This window comes from Hylobates moloch, unplaced genomic scaffold, assembly GCF_009828535.3.
Source record: "Hylobates moloch isolate HMO894 unplaced genomic scaffold, HMol_V3 SCAFFOLD_16, whole genome shotgun sequence".
In the NCBI taxonomy this organism is placed as follows: domain Eukaryota; kingdom Metazoa; phylum Chordata; class Mammalia; order Primates; family Hylobatidae; genus Hylobates; species Hylobates moloch.
In genome coordinates this window covers 37,862,053-37,879,145 of record NW_026652291.1, presented here as the reverse complement: position 1 = coordinate 37,879,145, position 17,093 = coordinate 37,862,053, and the positions used below count along the sequence as shown (strand labels likewise).

At 50.9% G+C, this 17,093-nt stretch overlaps 1 protein-coding gene across 5 annotated transcripts in view; it reads left to right on the top strand.

The window, feature by feature from the left end:
* The window catches only part of PLEKHH1 (pleckstrin homology, MyTH4 and FERM domain containing H1), a 56,796-nt gene that overhangs the window by 25,384 nt on the left and 14,319 nt on the right, over window positions 1-17,093 (top strand). For 3 of the 5 annotated variants that reach the window (XR_009210194.1, XM_032135046.2, XM_032135042.2), the window contains exons 5-15: window positions 1,543-1,626; window positions 3,880-3,961; window positions 4,063-4,820; window positions 10,872-10,950; window positions 11,389-11,430; window positions 11,653-11,744; window positions 13,484-13,634; window positions 13,874-14,016; window positions 15,011-15,121; window positions 15,536-15,622; window positions 15,977-16,138. Coding sequence is in view for 4 of the 5 variants with exons in the window: in XM_032135046.2 (XP_031990937.1) it covers window positions 1,543-1,626; window positions 3,880-3,961; window positions 4,063-4,820; window positions 10,872-10,950; window positions 11,389-11,430; window positions 11,653-11,744; window positions 13,484-13,634; window positions 13,874-14,016; window positions 15,011-15,121; window positions 15,536-15,622; window positions 15,977-16,138 (1,791 nt within the window). In the remaining variant the exon portion in view is untranslated. The remainder of the gene's footprint in view (window positions 1-1,542; window positions 1,627-3,879; window positions 3,962-4,062; window positions 4,821-10,871; window positions 10,951-11,388; window positions 11,431-11,652; window positions 11,745-13,483; window positions 13,635-13,873; window positions 14,017-15,010; window positions 15,122-15,535; window positions 15,623-15,976; window positions 16,139-17,093) is intronic. The other 2 variants (XM_032135045.2, XM_032135043.2) reach the window with 2 other exon arrangements.

Genomic DNA, 17,093 nt, shown 5'->3' with positions numbered 1-17,093 from the left:
CAGCTCCACTCGGCACCTTTGCTCCTGAGAGGACTTCTGGAACATCTCCCTGCCAGTTCCTGTGTCCTGCCTTCTCCCCTTCACAATCTCACCAACTCCATCCCAGTTCTGTCCCTTTCCTCTGACACTGGCCTTACTTACCTAGCTTTCCCCTTGTGCCAGAGTGCCATCATTTCCAACTAAACACCCCACAGTCTGGACAGATGACTTTTAATTTCCTACACATGCCTTCTCCATGTAGGAGAAGCCGATCCTGGTGGTGCCTTCCAACCATCATGGGCAGATTCATGTTAACCCATCAGCATTCACCCAATAGTCCCTTAATGGAGGTGCCTTTGTATACTGTGGGGTACCATGTGTTCCTGAAAAATGATGGAAAAATAGAATTTTGACACATGGAATCTCTGATCAATTCTTCCATTGATTTTAGACATACCTTCTCTTCTGAGTAGCTCATAGTTAGAAGTGGCAGCATCCTGGGGGCTGGTGGACAAAATGACTCTTGCTAAAGCTCCTTAGGTCAGAAAAAAGGTCATTTTACAATTGGAATCAGTAGGTCAAGCTCATAAAAGAAAGGGCACTATTTTGTGAGTCAAGAGACCTGGTTTTAGTCCCAGCTGTGCCATGAATGGACAGAGGCAAATCATTTCTTGCCATAGCCTTAGTTGCCACAGAAGTACAAAGACAATATCAAACCAGGTCAGGGTTGGCCGACTTTTTCTTTAAAGTCCAGGTAGTAACTATTTTATGTTTTGTGGGCCACAGGTCTCTGTTGCAACTGGTCAAAGCTGCTGTTGTAACACGGAAGCAGCCACAGATAAGACGTAAATGAATGAGCATGGCTGTATTACAATGCAACTTTACTTACAAAAACAGGTCTGGGTGGGGCAAGCAGGTGGAGGACTGGCTGTGGCCTGAAGGCCATTGTTTGCCACACCTTAAACTAGATGACCTTTAAGGTCCTTCCAGCTCTGAAATACTGAGAGTCTGACATTGTCTGAGGCTGGGATTATAGGCGTGAGCCACCACGCCCAGCCAGGGTGCTCCTCTTTAGATGCAAACCTTTTCAATCATCTCCTCTTTTGACTACTTTGATGGAAATACCTCAGTTATCTGCAATTTTGCCTTATTTTTTGTTTTTTAACTATAAAGGTAATACATGCTTATAGTTAAAAATAAAAAAAACAGCCAGAGGAGTATAAAATGACAAGTCACCTCTCTCTCCCTCCCCAATCCTTGATTTCCACTCCTCACTATTAATGTTGCTTGCATATGGAGGCACAGCATCCTCCTTCCATGTCAGGGATGTGCCGTGTTTATTCAGCCAACCCCTTCTTGGTGAACACTTACACTATTTCAGTTTTGAGTTTTTAAATGTTGTGTTACCTTATCAAATAATATTGCAACAAACAATTTCTGCTCACTGGCTTTGCGAGGTCAGTGGCACGCACACTTGATGTTTCTTCCTGGGGTTTCCCACCTCCAGTCAGTCACTCTTCTGGTGACTGTTAGGATTAACAGAAGGCCCTTTCTTTCTTGCAGAAGCAGATGAGAGCAGAGGAAGCAAAAACTGTTCAAGAAAAAGCTGCAAAGATCAAGGAATGGGTGACACTCAAGTTGGCAGAGGTGGGTTGGAAACTCATCTTGGAGGCCTGCTGGAAGCATGGCTGGGCCTGCCCTGAGCCCCGGAGTTTCCTGCCCCCTTCTGTCTGGGGTGCCTCGGCTGACCTTCGTTCTGTCCAGCACTTGTTTTGCATTCGGCCTCCATGCCGAGACACCGTGGTTCACTTCCCCTTTCCTTTTGTCTTGGTTGGGTCTCCCTGGAGCTCCTGACTAGCTTGGTGCTGGATTTAAGTTTGCGAGGAGGAATGTGTCTCACTTCTGAAAAGCCCTCTCAGTTTCTTTCTGGGAAGCCCACAGAGGCCAGCGTCCACTCTCTCCACTTTCTCTTTTATTATTATTATTTATTTATTTATTTATTTATTTGAGACGGAGTCTCGCTGTCTTGCCCAGGCTGGAGTGTAGTGGCGCAATCTCGGCTTACCGCAACCTCCGCCTTCTGGGTTCAAGTGATTCTTGTGCCTCAGCCTCCCTGAGTAGCTGGAGTTACAGGCATGTGCCACCATGCCCAGCTAATTTTTGTATTTTTAGTAGAGACAGGTTTCACCATGTTGGCCAGGCTGGTCTCGAACTCCTGACCTCAGGTGATTCACCCACCTCGGCCTTCCAAAGTGCTGGGATTACAGGAGTGAATCACCGTGCCTCACTTTCTCTTCCATCCTCTTTGTTCTTTAACTATGTGTGTGTGTGTGTGGTAAAATATACATAAAATGTACCAATTCAGTGGCATTAAGTTCATTCACAGTGTTGTGCAGCCATCACTGCTATCTATGTCTAAAACTTTTCCAAACAGAAACTCTGTACCCGCTAAACACTAACATCCCATTCTCTCTTCCCCCAGCCTCTGGTAACCTCTATTCCACCTTCCCTCTCTATCCATTTTTGTAATTTGTCACATGCTGTACCTTTATTTAGGAAAGTCAGGACTTGAAGCTACAGTGCTATAGCCAACAGACAGAAAACAACCTCCTTCTAAATAAAAGGAGTGGGAATTCCTGTTTGGAAAAGGACGAACATACATTTTTTTGTTTTGTTTTGTTTTGTTTTGTTTTGTTTTGTTTTGTTTTTGAGACGGAGTCTCACTCTTGTTGCCCAGGCTGGAGTGCAATGGTGCAATATCGGCTCACTGCAACCTCCACCTCCTGGGTTCAAGCAGTTCTCCTGCCTCAGCCTCCTGAGTAGCTGGGATTACCAGCACACACCACGACACCTGGCTAATTTTTGTACTTTTAGTAGAGACGGGGTTTCGTTATGTTGGCCAGGCTGGTCTTGAACTCCTTACCTCAGGTGATCCGCCCGCCTCAGCCTCCCAAAGTGCTGGGATTATAGGTGTGAGCCACTGCACCCAGCTGGTGAGCATCCATGTTTTCCTCTGTCCTCCTCACACAAGTGGTTCACACCTGCAGGAGGGTATCGGCTCATTTGGCCTCCTTCCCCTTCTTTGGATGCACATCTCAGGTCATCTGCTAGACTGCAAGTTCTTGGGGACAGAACTGATGCCTGGCTTACCTGCATATTCTCACAGTCCCAACCCTTGCTAAAAGATAATAAAAATGTGTTGGACTTAATTTAAAAGAAAATGCAGGCTGGGGCGGTGGCTCACACCTGTAGTCCCAGCAGCACTTTGGGAGGCCTAGGCGGGTGGATTGCTCGATGCTGGGAGTTTGAGACCAGCCTGGCCAACATGGCAAAACCCTGTCTCTACAAAAAATACAAAAATTAGCCGGGCATAGTGGGATGCACCTGTAGTCCCAGCTACTCGTGAGTCTGAGGTGGGAAGCTAAGGTGGGAGGATGGTTTGAGCCCTGGAGGCAGAGGTTGCAGTGAGCCAAGATTGCACCACTGCACTCCAGCCTGGGTGATAGAGCCAGACCTTGTCTCAGAAAAGAAAAGAAAATGCAGCAGCCAGGCACAGTGGCACATGCCTGTAATCCCAGCACTTTGGGAGGCTGAGATTGGCAGATCATTTGAGTCCAGGAGTTTACCAGCCTGGGCAACATAGCGAGAGCTTGTCTCTACAAAAAATAAACGAAATTAACTGGGCCTGGTGGTGTGTGTCTATGGTCCCAGCTACTCAGGAGGCTGAGGTGGGAGGATCAGTTGGGCCTGGGAGGTGAAGGCTGCAGTGAGCCAAGATTGCTCCACTGCACTTCAGTCTGGCCAACAGAGCAAGACCCTGTCTCAAAAAAAAAAAAGAATTGAAAAAATACGTCTAAACCTGTCTAGGTGTCCTAAATCTTCATTTTTCTTTCTGCTCAGCTTGAGATGGAGAATCAGCATCTGAAAAGCCGTAATCAGCACCTGGTGGAGCAGGTGGGAGCCCTTCAAGATGCGCTAGAAGGTAGGCAGGCCAGGGTGCGCAGGTATGCGTTAGGTGTGTGTAGTGGGCGTGGGGCTGAGCTACCGGAGCTCTCAATGTGACTGTTTTTACCCCAACCACAGCTATTCAGATAGCTCCGTCGCGGAAGCTGCTGGTGCCCCCCCACGGAGCTGCAGAGCAGGATTCTGTCCCTTCAGAGCCGGGAATCCAGCCTATGGGCCAGGACAGTGGCTCCCAGGCCCAGGGTCTGAAGGCAGCTGTGCTTGCACCTTCCCCAGGTGCCCTGCAGAGCAAGGACTCTGTTTCTGAAGCAGCAAGCCCCTTGGAGGATTCTAGTTCCAGCACGGTCCATTCTGGGGAAACGGTAGAGGCCAAGCCCCTTCAACCTCATCTGGGAAGAGAGAGCCCTCCCCACCAGCCATGCATGAAGCTTCGTACCTTCAGATGTGGTTCAGCTTCCTGGGGTGAGAGTCTGGTTACTGCTGAGAGAGGGATGCTCCCTGGGACAAAGACCTCTGCCAGGGAAGGTGGTCCTGGCAGCAGTCTGACCCTACCAAAGGTGCGGGCTCCTGGCACCCCACGGGACAGCATCCAGTTGGCGAAAAGGCACCACAGCCAGCCCCAGGTGGGCTGTGGGCACTTTGACCGTGTGGTGAGCATTGAGATTGGGGCCTTCTCAGCCCTCCACCCCTCTGGCCTTCCTGAGCTGGAGTCCCGAGCTAGGTACCGGGAGGAACCAGAGAAGATGGAGATGGAGGAGCCACCCCCAGCAGGGAAGAATGAGGAAAGAGAGAGCCCGAAGGCCCTTGGAGCTGAGTTGGAGGAAGTGGAGCTGGGTAACAAGCCACCTACACCCCCGCTGCACCAGTTTTCATCCTGGGTAAGAGGCAACCTCTGGGCTGGGCAGAGGAGCAGAGCTAATGACAAGAACACTGCTGGCTGAGCACAGCCATGCACTGAGCAGGAGAGGAGGCTGCTGGCATCCTCATGGTGGCCCTGGCAGGCAGGTACCATGGCGCCTGTGCAGACCACACAACCAGTGAGGGTCAGAGCTAGAATTCAGAATGATGTGAATGGCGGTTGGCTGTCATTTCCTGAGTGCACACCCTACACCATACATCGAGCTGGGTGCCCTGCATACCTTTTCTCATTTAATCTTTGTGAGTCTTTCAGGTGGTCTGGCATGATGGTCAAGAGCATAGGCCCCAGAAGCAAACCACTAGGGTTGAACTGTTAACTCCGTGACCTCGGGCATGTTACTGAACCTCTGTGCCTCAGCTTCCCTATCTATAAAATGGGGATAATAGTACCTACTTTATAGGGTTGTTATGAAAATACTTAACAGTAGTGGTTCATAGTAGGTGGTAGGTAAGTATTGGCTATTTTTCTTTCTTTGTTTCTTTCTTTTTTTTTTTTTGAAACAGTTTCACTCTCATTGCCCAGGCTGGAGTGCAATGGCACGATCTTGGCTCACTGCAACCTCTGCCTCCTGGGTTCAAGCAATTCTCCTGCCTCAGCCTCCCAAGTAGCTGGGATTACAGGCATGCACCACCGTGCCCAGCTAATTTTGTATTTTTAGTAGAGACAGGGTTTCACCATGTTGGTCAGGCTGGCCTCAAACTCCCGACCTCAGGTGATCCACCCTCCTGGGCCTCCCAAAGTGCTGGGATTACAGGTATGAGCCACTGAGCCTGGCTTTTTTTTTTTTTTTTAGGAGACAGAGTCTTGCTCTGTCACCCAGGCTAGAGTGCAGTGGCGCGATCTCGGCTCACTGCAAGCTCTGCCTCCCGGGTTCACGCCATTCTCCTGCCTCAGTCTCCTGAGTAGCTGGGACTACAGGCACCTGCCACCATGCCCAGCCAACTTTTTGTATTTTTAGTAGAGACGGGGTTTCACCATGTTAGCCAGGATGGTCTCAATCTCCTGACCTCGTGATCCACCCACCTCAGCCTCCCAAAGTGTAATTTTTATATTTTTAGTAGAGACGGGGTTTCACCATGTTGTCCAGGCTAGTCTCAAACTCCTGACCGCAAGTGATTCACCTGCCTAGGCCTCCCAAAGTGCTGGGATTACAGGCAACTTTGCCAGGCCAGCTTCCTTACTTGTAACATTGGATAAAATGTCTTGACATCTGTCTGGTAGAAATACTTCAGAAGCAATGATCTGGTTGGTGGCCAAGGGTGGGGACACAGATGAAGCATGACTGGCCACACATCATTAATCTTTGCCGAGCTGGGCGATGCGCACGTGAGATCATTCTTTTTTTAATTGAGACAGGGTCTTACTCTGTCACCTAGGCTGGAGCGCAGTGGCGCAATCTTGGCTCACTGCAACCTCTGCCTCCTGGGCTCAAGCAATCCTCCTACTTCAGCCTCCTAAGTAGCTGGGACTACAGGCATGCGCCACCACGCCTGGCTAATTTTTGTATTTTTAGTAGAGACAGGGTTTCACCATGTTGGCCAGGCTGACATTTTTTTTTTCTTTTCCTTTTTTTTTGAGACAGAATCTTGCTCAATCTTGCCCAGGCTGGAGTGCAATGGTGCAATCACAGCTCACTGCAGCCTCAACTTCCTGGGCTCAAGCAATTCTCCCACCTCAGCCTCCCGAGTAGCTGAGACTACAGACATGCACCACCATGCCCAGCTATTTTTTAATTTTTTTGTGGAGATGGGCTCACACTATGTTGTTGCCCTGGCTGGTCTCGAACTCCCAGGCTCAGGTGGTCCTCCCACCTTGACCTCCCAAAGTGCTGGGATTACGGGTGTGAGCCACCGTGTCTGGCCCTGCGTCTGACATTTTCCATGATAAAAAGTTAAAATAAAAATGAGACAGGCTATAAAAATGACTTTTCACAGGTCACTAGTGAAAATGGCATGCGGATATTAAGGGCTTCACACGGAGCCTGTGGGAAGGGCTCCTTTCCTTGCAAGGAGTAAGGTATGGTTTCTCCCTTTTACAGGTCAGGAAACCACTGTTCCCCACAGACTTAGGTACTTGCCCAAGGTCATGTAGTAGTTAGTGAGGGAGCCAGGCTTTATTTATTTATTTACTTGAGAGACAGTATCTTGCTCTGTCACTCAGGCTGGAGTGCAGTGGCACAATCACAGCCCACTGCAGCCTTGTACTCCTGGACTCAAGGGATCTTTCCACCCCAGCCTCCTGAGTAACTGGGACTACAGGTGCACGCCACCACACCTGGCTAATTTTTTTAATTTTTTGTAGGGATGGAGTATCCCTATGTTGCCAAGGCTGGTCTCAAACTCCTGGCCTCAAGTGATCCTCCTTCATCAGCCACGAGAACCACCTTACCTGGTCTGAGAGCCAGGCTTTAAATTAGTTCCAGCTGCTTTGAAGCCCAGCTCTCACATTCCAGCTGTACTTCCTCTTAAGGGACATTGCCAGAGCTAATGTCAGTCTTTGATTCATTGGCAGACATCGCCTCCACAGATGCTGCTGGGGTGTGTAGCAGTACCATGGGGGACAGCTAAGCGTTGGCTCCTGGCAGCAGGAGGAATGAGGTCACTTGGGAAAGGGGGTGGCATCAGGGTGGACTCACTCCACACCACTGCTCGGGAGACCTGTATTTGCAGGAGTACCTCCCAGGGCCTCCTTTTGAAATGCTGGTTTGAATCTGGGCTCAGTAGCTCATGCCTGTAATCCCAGCACTTTGGGAGGCTGAGGCAGGCAGATCACTTGAGGTCAGGAGTTCGAGATCAGCCTGGCCAACATGGTGAAACCCCATCTCTACTAAAAATACAAAAATTATTTGGGCATGATGGTGCACGCCTATAGTCCTGGCTGCTTGGGAGCCTGAGGCAGGAGAATCACTTGAACCCAGGAGGCGGAGGTTGCAGTAAGCTGAGATTGCGCCACTGCACTCCAGCCTGGGCGACAAAGGAGACGATCTCAAAAACAAAACAAAACAAAGAAATGCGGGTTCAGGAGGTGCACAGCCCTAGACTTTTGGGCTATATCCTTGGCAGTGACTGTTGACCAGCTTCTGGTTGTTTCAAGGACACCTGTTAAGACTGGAGACCCAGTTGAGCCAAGAGTGGGGCACATCAGGAAGACTAAGGGTGGAAAAGCACTGGTACTCTGGGCTGCCGGCTCTCTTCTTGCTCTGGAGTCCAAATGCAGAGGTTGGGAGCGGGGAGTAGTCAGGCAAGGAATGTGTAGCTGCTACCAGAGAGAAGCGTTGCTCACTTTGCCATTTTGCCAAAATACAGCCATTCACTGTGATAGCATAAGAGTGGGTCTTGGGCCGGGTGCGGTGGCTCACATCTGTAATCCTAGCACTTTGGGAGGCAGAAGCAGGTAGATTGCTTGAGCCCAGAAGTTCGAGACCAACCTGGGCAACACGGCGAAACCCCATCTCTACCAAAAAAGATACAAAAATTAGCTGAGCATGGTGGCACATGCTGGTAGTCCCAGCTACTCAGGAGGCTTAAGTGGAAGTTAAGTTTGAGCCCAGGGATGTGAAGGTTGCCATGAGTCAAGATCTTGCCACTGTACTCCAGCCTGGGTGACACAGCCAGACCCTGTCTTGAAAAAAAAAAAAAAGAGTGGGTCTTCTCTGTCTGAACAGGTTAAGTGTGTGTGTGCGAGAAGAGGGTGGAGGACGAGAGGAGGAATGGGGAGACGAGGAGTTATTCTCTCCTCTTATTCTGTATAGAAAGCGTATCAGATGACATTCTCCCCAGGAACCTCAGCTGAACTCTGGCGATTAAGGTATTAAGGGGATGAAGGTATTAAGGGGCAGCGTCAGGTCTTCCCACAGACCCTCCCTGCCCCCAGCTAGGCCCCAAGGACCCAAGAATCAGCCAAAAGAATGTAAGGAGATCTCATCCTGTTTGCAATCCCCTTTGTAACTTGCTCCTGGGGAAAACAAGACACAATGCTAGCTCCTTCCCAGGCCCCTGAGGCATGATCACTCCTGTTCCAGGGAGAGCTTAAGAAATCACAGTGGCCAGACAGCCCAGCTTCTCTCTCTCCCAGGCAGGACCAATGGGGCAGTAACCATGGGGGGGGGGGGGCGGAGCAGTGAGAAATGTCAGAGAACATTTCTCAATCTGACCGTGTGAGAAATACTTATGTACCTTAGAGTTTGGAAAGCACTTTTTTCAGTTAATCCTTAAAACAACCTTGTGAGTTAGGCATTAGATAACCTTTTGTCAAACAGTCCTAAGTTTTGTTTTACCTAAATCCTTCAAACTTCAGTTTCATTTCCTCTGCAAAGTTAGAGGCCTGTCCTTGGTTAAATTCCATGACCACTCTGGGCAGAAATAATCCTTTTTATGCCAAATTTTACTTGGGCCTGGTGTATCTGCCCTACATGAGCACAGAAACTCCCTGCCCTGCTGCAGGGCCCTCCTTGGCCTCCTTCCTCACTGCCCCTCTGTCTCCTGCCGCCCCTCCAGTGATCTCAGCGTCTCTTGGCAGCACTCATCAGCTCTGCCCTCTCTCCTCCCAGTTGTCCCAGGGCTGCTGCTCCCCTCTGAGATGACACCCCGATAGGCACCCACCTCCCTTCCAATGCCATCTCCTAGCCTATCTGACCCCACCAGGTGACAGCACATCTAGCTGCCCCCCTGAGCCAGCAGGGCATTCCTCCAAAGGCTGGCCAACCTTCCCTCGTCAGCCTTGGTGACTCATGTCACCTTTGTTTTCCTTTAGGCTCAGTGGAGCAAGCAGATATAGAAGGTACAGGGAACCACGTGGGTTGTTTATGAGCAATCAGGACCATTAGGAAAAGCTCCTTTGGCCTGTGGCCTACTTCAGACCCAGGGGCCCCCTCAGGACGGGCATTCTCCCAGTGTCTTCTGCATGGGGGTGCTGGAGTCCTGTTGGGCTACATAGGCTTTGTAGGTTGGCCCTGAAGCCTAGCCATGATACGACATTATTCCTGCAGGGGAAAAAATGTCCCCTAAGTTCCCACATATGTTCATCACAGCACTACTCACAATAGCAAAGACATGGAATCAACCCAAATGCCTATCAATGTAGACTGGATAAAGAAAATGTGGTACATAGACACCATGGAATACTGTGCAGCCATAAACAGGGATGAGGTCATGTCCTTTGCAGGGACATGAATGGAGCTAGAAGCCATTATCTTCAGCAAACTAATGTAGGAACAGAAACCCAAACACTGCATGTTCTCACTTACAAGTGGGAGCTGGACAATGAGAACACATGGACACGGGGAGGGGAACATACTTAGTGGGGCCTGTCAGGGGATGGTGGCGGTGGGGGAGTATTAGGGAAAAGAGCTAATGCATGCTGGGATTAATACCTAGGTGATGGGTTGTTAGGTGCAGTAGACCACCATGACACACGTTTACCTATATAAAACCCTGCACATCTTGCATACGTACCCTGGAACTTAAAAAACAAACAAATATTTTTTTTTTTTTTTAAAAAGAAACAATAGAGAATTTTTAAAAAATGTGCCCTAAGTTCCAAACAACCGGCTTACAAAAGAGCCCTTGTTTTGTGGCCCCAGTGGCTTCCTCATTATCAATATCCCCAACTTCTGGGGGTGAGATCTTGAGACCCAAGGGTCTCTAAAATGGGTAGGATTCAGAGCAACAGGTTACTGACCCATCTTCTCTTGAAACTCCTTTGCCCCAAAGGTGAAGGGTGGAGGCAAGAGAGGGAACTGTTGGGCACTGATTATATTCCAGGTGTTAAATGCTTACGTTAAGTATTTCATTGATTCTCACAGCAGCCTGAAAGGTAAGTATTATGACCTCCATTTAGAGCAGAGGAAAATGAGTCTCAGAAATGAAGTAACTTTCCCAAGATTTGTTAGCCAGTCACTGCCCCCCGCAGGTCTGCCACCCCCAAAGCCATGCTTTCTCCTGCACATGCCTGGAGGGGGTGGGGTGGGCATCATGCTGGGCCCTGAGCTTCCTGAGACCTCTTGTTTCAGGAGAGCCGGATCTATGCTGTGGCCACATCGGGCATGCGGCTCTCAGATGTGTCTCCCAGAAGTAATACTGCATGCTGCGGTGAGTTCCAAGTGAGGCTTGGAGGCACCAAACACCCAAGGTGGGCAGGGTGGGCAAGCGGGGAGAAGACTCCAAGCAACACCCAGGGCCAGGGTTGGCTGGCCTACCCTGTTCCCCTCCCCAGCAAGTGAAGTTCAGGTGAAATCACAGCAAGGCCCACCTAGGAGGGAAAGGGAAGTCATACAGGTTCAGCCCATCACAGGGAAGTAGCCAGTCACAGAGCTGGAAGGGATCTGAGAGGGGGGCCTCCAGCCCAGCCTCCCACCTGCACAGGCTTCCCATCTGCAGTGCCAGGGCCGTGGGTGGGAGGAGCCCCAAGTGTCCTGATTTACATGAACCCCACTCACTGGCTCTTCTCCAGCCAGCCACCAAATCTCCACAACGAGGGCTGTGGGGTGGTCCCATAGCCATATGATTTGTAACTCACATCTTCAACAGTGGAACACTGTGCAAGCCTCATGGAGGAGAAAATGGTTAAAGGTAAGGCTTTTGGATTCTGTTGTGAGGGATCCTTTACCACATGGAGATCATGGTCCCCAAAGGGAGTCAAAGGGAGAAGATGAACAGGGCCCTGGCCCCCCTCTTGAGATCTGTCACCGGCCTGCTCCTGGAGGGAATGCCGTCTGCCCAGTTCTCTGCTTCCCCCACACCCCTTCCTGGGTTATGCCCTTGAGTAATCTCATTCCTCTCTTCCCTGCGCAGCTTCAAGCCCTCCTGCCCTTGCTTCCCCTGGGTCTTTCTCTGGCCTGGTCTACAAGAATGTCACTGTGCCTGTCTACACAGCACTGAAGGGGGTAAGAAACTGCTGCACAAACAGGGGGTGTCTCATCAGGAAAGGCCCCTGGCCTCATCGTCCAATGACTGAGGCGGGGCTCTAGGGCCAGGCTTCTGCACATGGTGACCCTGCCCAGGGAGCTCAGCCCAGCACGTGTCATTTTGTTTTGTTTATTAGGTTGTTATTATAAAAATTCCACATTTACAAAAATTTGAATCAGTATGAATGTGGACAAGGTAAGAAGGTTAAGCCTATGCCCGCTCTACAGCTCGTCCCCCTCTTTTCTCACGTCTGCCCCACTCCCCAGGTCCCAGAGGGCAGTGGCGCTCCTTCTAGAATTATTGAGGTATATTCCAACTTATATTCCCGTAACGTCACTACATTTTAAAAACAAAAATCAGATAGAATTGCAATATTTTCATACACATTTTTGTCTCTGTTATTGGTTTTTGAATAATAGTAATACTTGATAAAATTTTTTATAGAAGCATAAAAAACCAAAAGTGAAATTTCCTCTCACATGGCTTTTCCCTAATTCCTAAGCCCAAAGGAAGCTATCATGAATGGTTTAGTGTTTATTCAGTAAGGCCTTCTGATGCATTTATAAATATGCAGCACACTCTCACTGTCTCCTGTGTGCACACAAAAGGTGCTCATATACATGTCATTCTATGCCTTGCTTATTCACCTAACCACGTGAATAACCACGTGTCAGGTCATCCTTCCCTACCTCCTCCTTTTTATTTTTCCGAGATGGAGTCTGGCTCTGTTGCCAGGCTGGAGTGCAGTGGTGTGACCTTGGCTCACTGCAACCTCCACCTCCTGGGTTCAAGCGATTCTCCTGCCTCAGCCTCCTGAATAGCTGGAACTACAGGCGCACACCACCACGCCCAGCTAATTTTTGTATTTTTAACAGAGACAGGGTTTTACCATGTTGGCCAGGATGGTCTTGATCTCTTGACCTTGTGATCCGCCTGCCTCAGCCTCCCAAAGTGCTGGGATTACAGGCATGAGCCACCAGGCCTGGCCCCTACCTCCTCCTTCTATAGGTGTCCAGTACCCTTGGTATCGAAGCACCATAACTATTAATACCTAAAGCTTTCCTCCAATAATAATTTAGGCTGTGTCCCTGTTTTTCTCTAAAATGAATGTTGCCATGAACATCACTGTGCACATATATCTTTGTGAACTTATATCTACGTGTGTCTGTAGGACAGAGTTCTAGAGGTGGGATTTCTGGGCAAATTATATACATGTTTTAATTTTTGACAGGTACTGCCAAATTACCTTCTAAAAATGCCTTACACACTAGAGTTTTTTTCCCCATCTTCTCCCCATACTCTCACCAACGCTGAGATAGTCAGTCACTTTAAATGTTTGCCAATGGAGATGCAATCATTGATTGTTGCGACGTCCCCACACATTTTTAAAGCTCGCATGGCACACTTGATCTGTGGTGTAACTTCCTGGCCCCCTAGTGGCAAGGAGTGAGGGTCACAGTGGGCAGGCGTTCAGTCGTGATGGGCAGCTGCTTTGGGGACCACAGAAGATGGTGTGTGGGAAGGGAGGCCTGAGAAGCCTGGAGGTCACGACACAGGAGTGAGGCCAGGAGGGACCTTACATGGGACAGTTGTATGTTCAGAGTCCCGACTGGGGGTTGGCCACACCATGGGTGCTTGGAGCAGGAGTGCAAGCTGCAGGGTGGGAGAGGACTGTTTTGCAGCCTGAGCTGCAGTGAGGGAGGGGCCTGTCTTGCAGAGAGCCACACAAATCAGCAACATGCCCTTTATGGACGAGTCCTCCGGGTCCGATGATGACTGCAGCTCTCAGGCGAGTTTCCGAATCTCAGTCCCCTCCTCTGAGTCCAGGAAGACCAGCGGACTAGGCAGCCCCCGGGCCATCAAGAGAGGTACAGAGAAGGGGAGCAGGGGCAGGGTGCAGCAGCAAGGAGCCCCTCACCTCTTCCCATGGGCACTTGAACATGGGGATCCCCGCTTGATCTGAGCTCGTGATCCCCCAGCAGCTCCACCCCCAGCCCCAGAGACCAGGTCCCCAGTGGGTGGTCAAGGCTCAGCAGCTCCTGGGCTGCGTGAGTCGTGAGTCGGGGAGGTGTGGGCCCGGGACCTTGACTCCTCCTCCCTCGGCAAGGCGTCTCCATGTCCTCACTGAGCTCCGAGGGTGACTACGCCATCCCCCCGGACGCCTGCTCGCTGGACAGTGACTACTCAGAGCCTGAGCACAAACTGCAGCGCACCTCATCCTACTCCACTGATGGGCTGGGCCTGGGCGGGGTGAGCCGGGAAATGGGCGGGGGGAAGGTGGGAGCAGAATGTCAGCAGAGGCTGCTGGGGCCCTCAGCACAAGACACAGGCAGTAGCTGCCTGAAGTGAGGGGTCCCTAGAGCTGGGGGATGGGGGCAGGGGGCGTGGGCTGGGGGGAGTGTGCAGTTATGGAGTCAGACACACAGACCCCACAAGGAAGGAAGGAGGGAGCCCGGAGAGCTCCTGGAGTACCAGCAATGGCCAGTTACTGACAGCCTACCGTGGCCCACCAGGCCCCATGAAGAGTTTTCCATATATGACTTTGTTTTGTCACCTGGAATACTAACACAAGCTAACATTGATTGAACTCTTAGAGGGCACCAGGCACCGTGCTCAGTTTCCAGGCATTGTCTCATTTGTCCTCACAATCCTCTCAGGGTCATTAGCCCATCTTATGGATGAGAAGCCTGAGGCTCCAAGCTGTGCCACTACATGCCAGGGCTAGCATCCCATCCAGATGTAATTCCGCATCCCTCGCCCCACACCTCTCTGCTGCCCCATCACCTCCCTGGCTCCATGAGCCTCCAGTCCTGCCTGGCTCATGTGTCCATGGCTGCCCAGACCTGCCTTGCCCTCTCCCTGCTCTGTGCTGCCTGGAATGGTCTTCTTCCTCCTCTCAGTCTTTGAGGGAGAGGCTGAACTATCCTAACAAGGCCGGCTCTCTCCTGAGGCTCTCCCTGGCCAGGCTCTCCCTCTAGCAGCCCCTGCACTGCTACCTTCTCATAGTGAGGTCTTCCCCAGCTAGCATGGGAGCCCTTCCTTGGCAGGACCACCCATGTTTTATTTAGTCCTCTCTGAACCATAGCAGGGCATGGTACTCTGAAAATACACTGAGTCGGTACTCAATAATTTTGTATTTAATTGATGACAGAGTAGTGAGGCAGCTGGACCACTTGGACCTGTGTGATGTCTAGGAGCCCTGAGTGATTTCCCCTTTCTTCATCTACACCCTTCCACCCCTCAGGAGTCACTGGAGAAGTCGGGCTACCTGCTGAAAATGGGGAGCCGGGTGAAGACGTGGAAGAGGCGCTGGTTTGTCCTGAGACAGGGACAGATTATGTACTACAAGTCCCCGGTGAGAGTCTCCCCGCCCAGCACTGCAGTGAAAAGGTCTCCACGTCACACCCTGGACTATTTCAGATGGGATGGAGGAGGGGAAATGTGGCCCAAGGCCAGAGGGCAAAGGTCTGGCAGGTGGGCAGAGGCAACCTCACTGGGCCCCTGAGGCTTTGAGCCACACTTGGGGACCTAAGCCTGGCTGTGAGTTTCAGAATGAAATAGGGAGGTTCTCAGAAGGACCCATGTTCCTGATTAAGGCTCCATTTAGCTATAACCAGAATCTAGAATAAGTCACCCATCATAACACAGCCGGAATGCTGGGAATCATGTTTCCCTTTGCTTATGACCTGGAGGAAGATCTGCGGGTAAATGAGGTGCTCCGGAAAGGCTCCACATTCAGTGGCCCTCCTCCCCAATACTTTCTTTACAGAGTGATGTCATCCGGAAACCTCAAGGCCAAGTGGATCTGAACTCCCACTGCCAAATTGTTCGAGGGGAGGGTTCACAGACATTTCAGGTGAGCACGCTCCTGGCTGCTAGTATTTTAGACAGAAGAGGTGCTGGGTTTGGAGATGGCTGTGAGTGAGACAAAGATGGGGCCAAATGAGCATGAATGAAAGACTTCAGATCAACATTTGGATGTGATCCTAACTTGTGAGTACAGGAAAGGAAGATGAGACGGAATATGAGAGACGGAGTGAAGGAAGGAGAGACAGGAAGGAAAAGATGAGGAGGAAAAGAGAGGAGGGAGCACTAGGGCAGGCAGAAGGCCGGCCCCTTGGGTTCAGGGACAGGTGCCACCTCGGAGCCAGGTCCTGGTTACTCCATTCTCCCAGTGTGCTGCCCCGCCCCCACATCTCGCCCTCCACAGCTCATCTCTGAGAAGAAAACCTACTACCTGACGGCCGATTCACCCAGCCTGCTGGAGGAGTGGATCCGAGTACTCCAGAGCCTGCTGAAGGTGCAGGCCACCGGGCCTCCAGCTCTGCCTCGGGGTGGCACCAAGCCCACCGTGAAGGGCTGGCTGACCAAGGTATAGGGTGGGGCTGATAGGGCAGGAACATGTGCCTCCTGCGAGTCAGGGGAGCCAGGTGTGGGGTGCCGAGGGTGGTGGGTTCCCCCTTATATGGGGCTCCTTTCTCTGGGAGCCTCCTCACAGTGACTCGCTGGCCAGCCCTCAAACATGGTCTGGCCACACAAGGTGATGGCGAGTGATTCCCCGGAAACAAATCAGGGTTGTTGGAACAATTATTCTCAAGAAAGAGAAGGGAAGGGACTATCTTGTATCCATTTTGAGGTCATTAGGGGCTGTCACCCACCCCCACCTTATACCTGCCTCAGTGTTAATAGTGGGAGGAAGAGACCTGGGCGAGGTAGGTATGGCCCCTCAAAGACTTAAAGTATCCTAGGTCTGCCCGAAAGACATTTTTGTTGGGGCTTTTCTGGTTGAAAAGAGCAGAGAAGCAGTTGTTAAACCCAAGAAAATGGAAGTTAACAAGGAAGTACATTAGCTAGACCAGAACACCAGCAGGAACCAAGGCGACTTGCACTCAGCAAGCTCAGAGCTGGCAGGCTCGCTGTGTGCCTGCTTCTCGTTCAATCTGTTTATGTCATTCTCCTCCGCCCGTGTGCAGCTTCTGTTCCTTCAAAATGCATGGTTGCCCAAGGGCTTCAGCCTGCTGTTTTCCCTCCCTCCCTCCCTCCCGGCACCCTGACAACTGTGGCTTCTGCCACCTAGCAAGTTCTTCCCATTTTCATATGCCTGGAGGGGACATCTGATTGGCCTGGCTAATCGTTTCATGGCAGGTCATAGGTCACTGAATAGCCCATGATGGCTGGGGTGCCGCAGGGTGTTACCTCACTCTGAAAGGGGTGGTTCCATTAGTAGGGAGCCCAAATGGCATCTCCATCTCTACCATAGGTCAAATCTGTCTCCCTGTGGCTTCTTTTTGCCAGTCCTGGATTTACTTCTAGAGTTACCTAGTTCT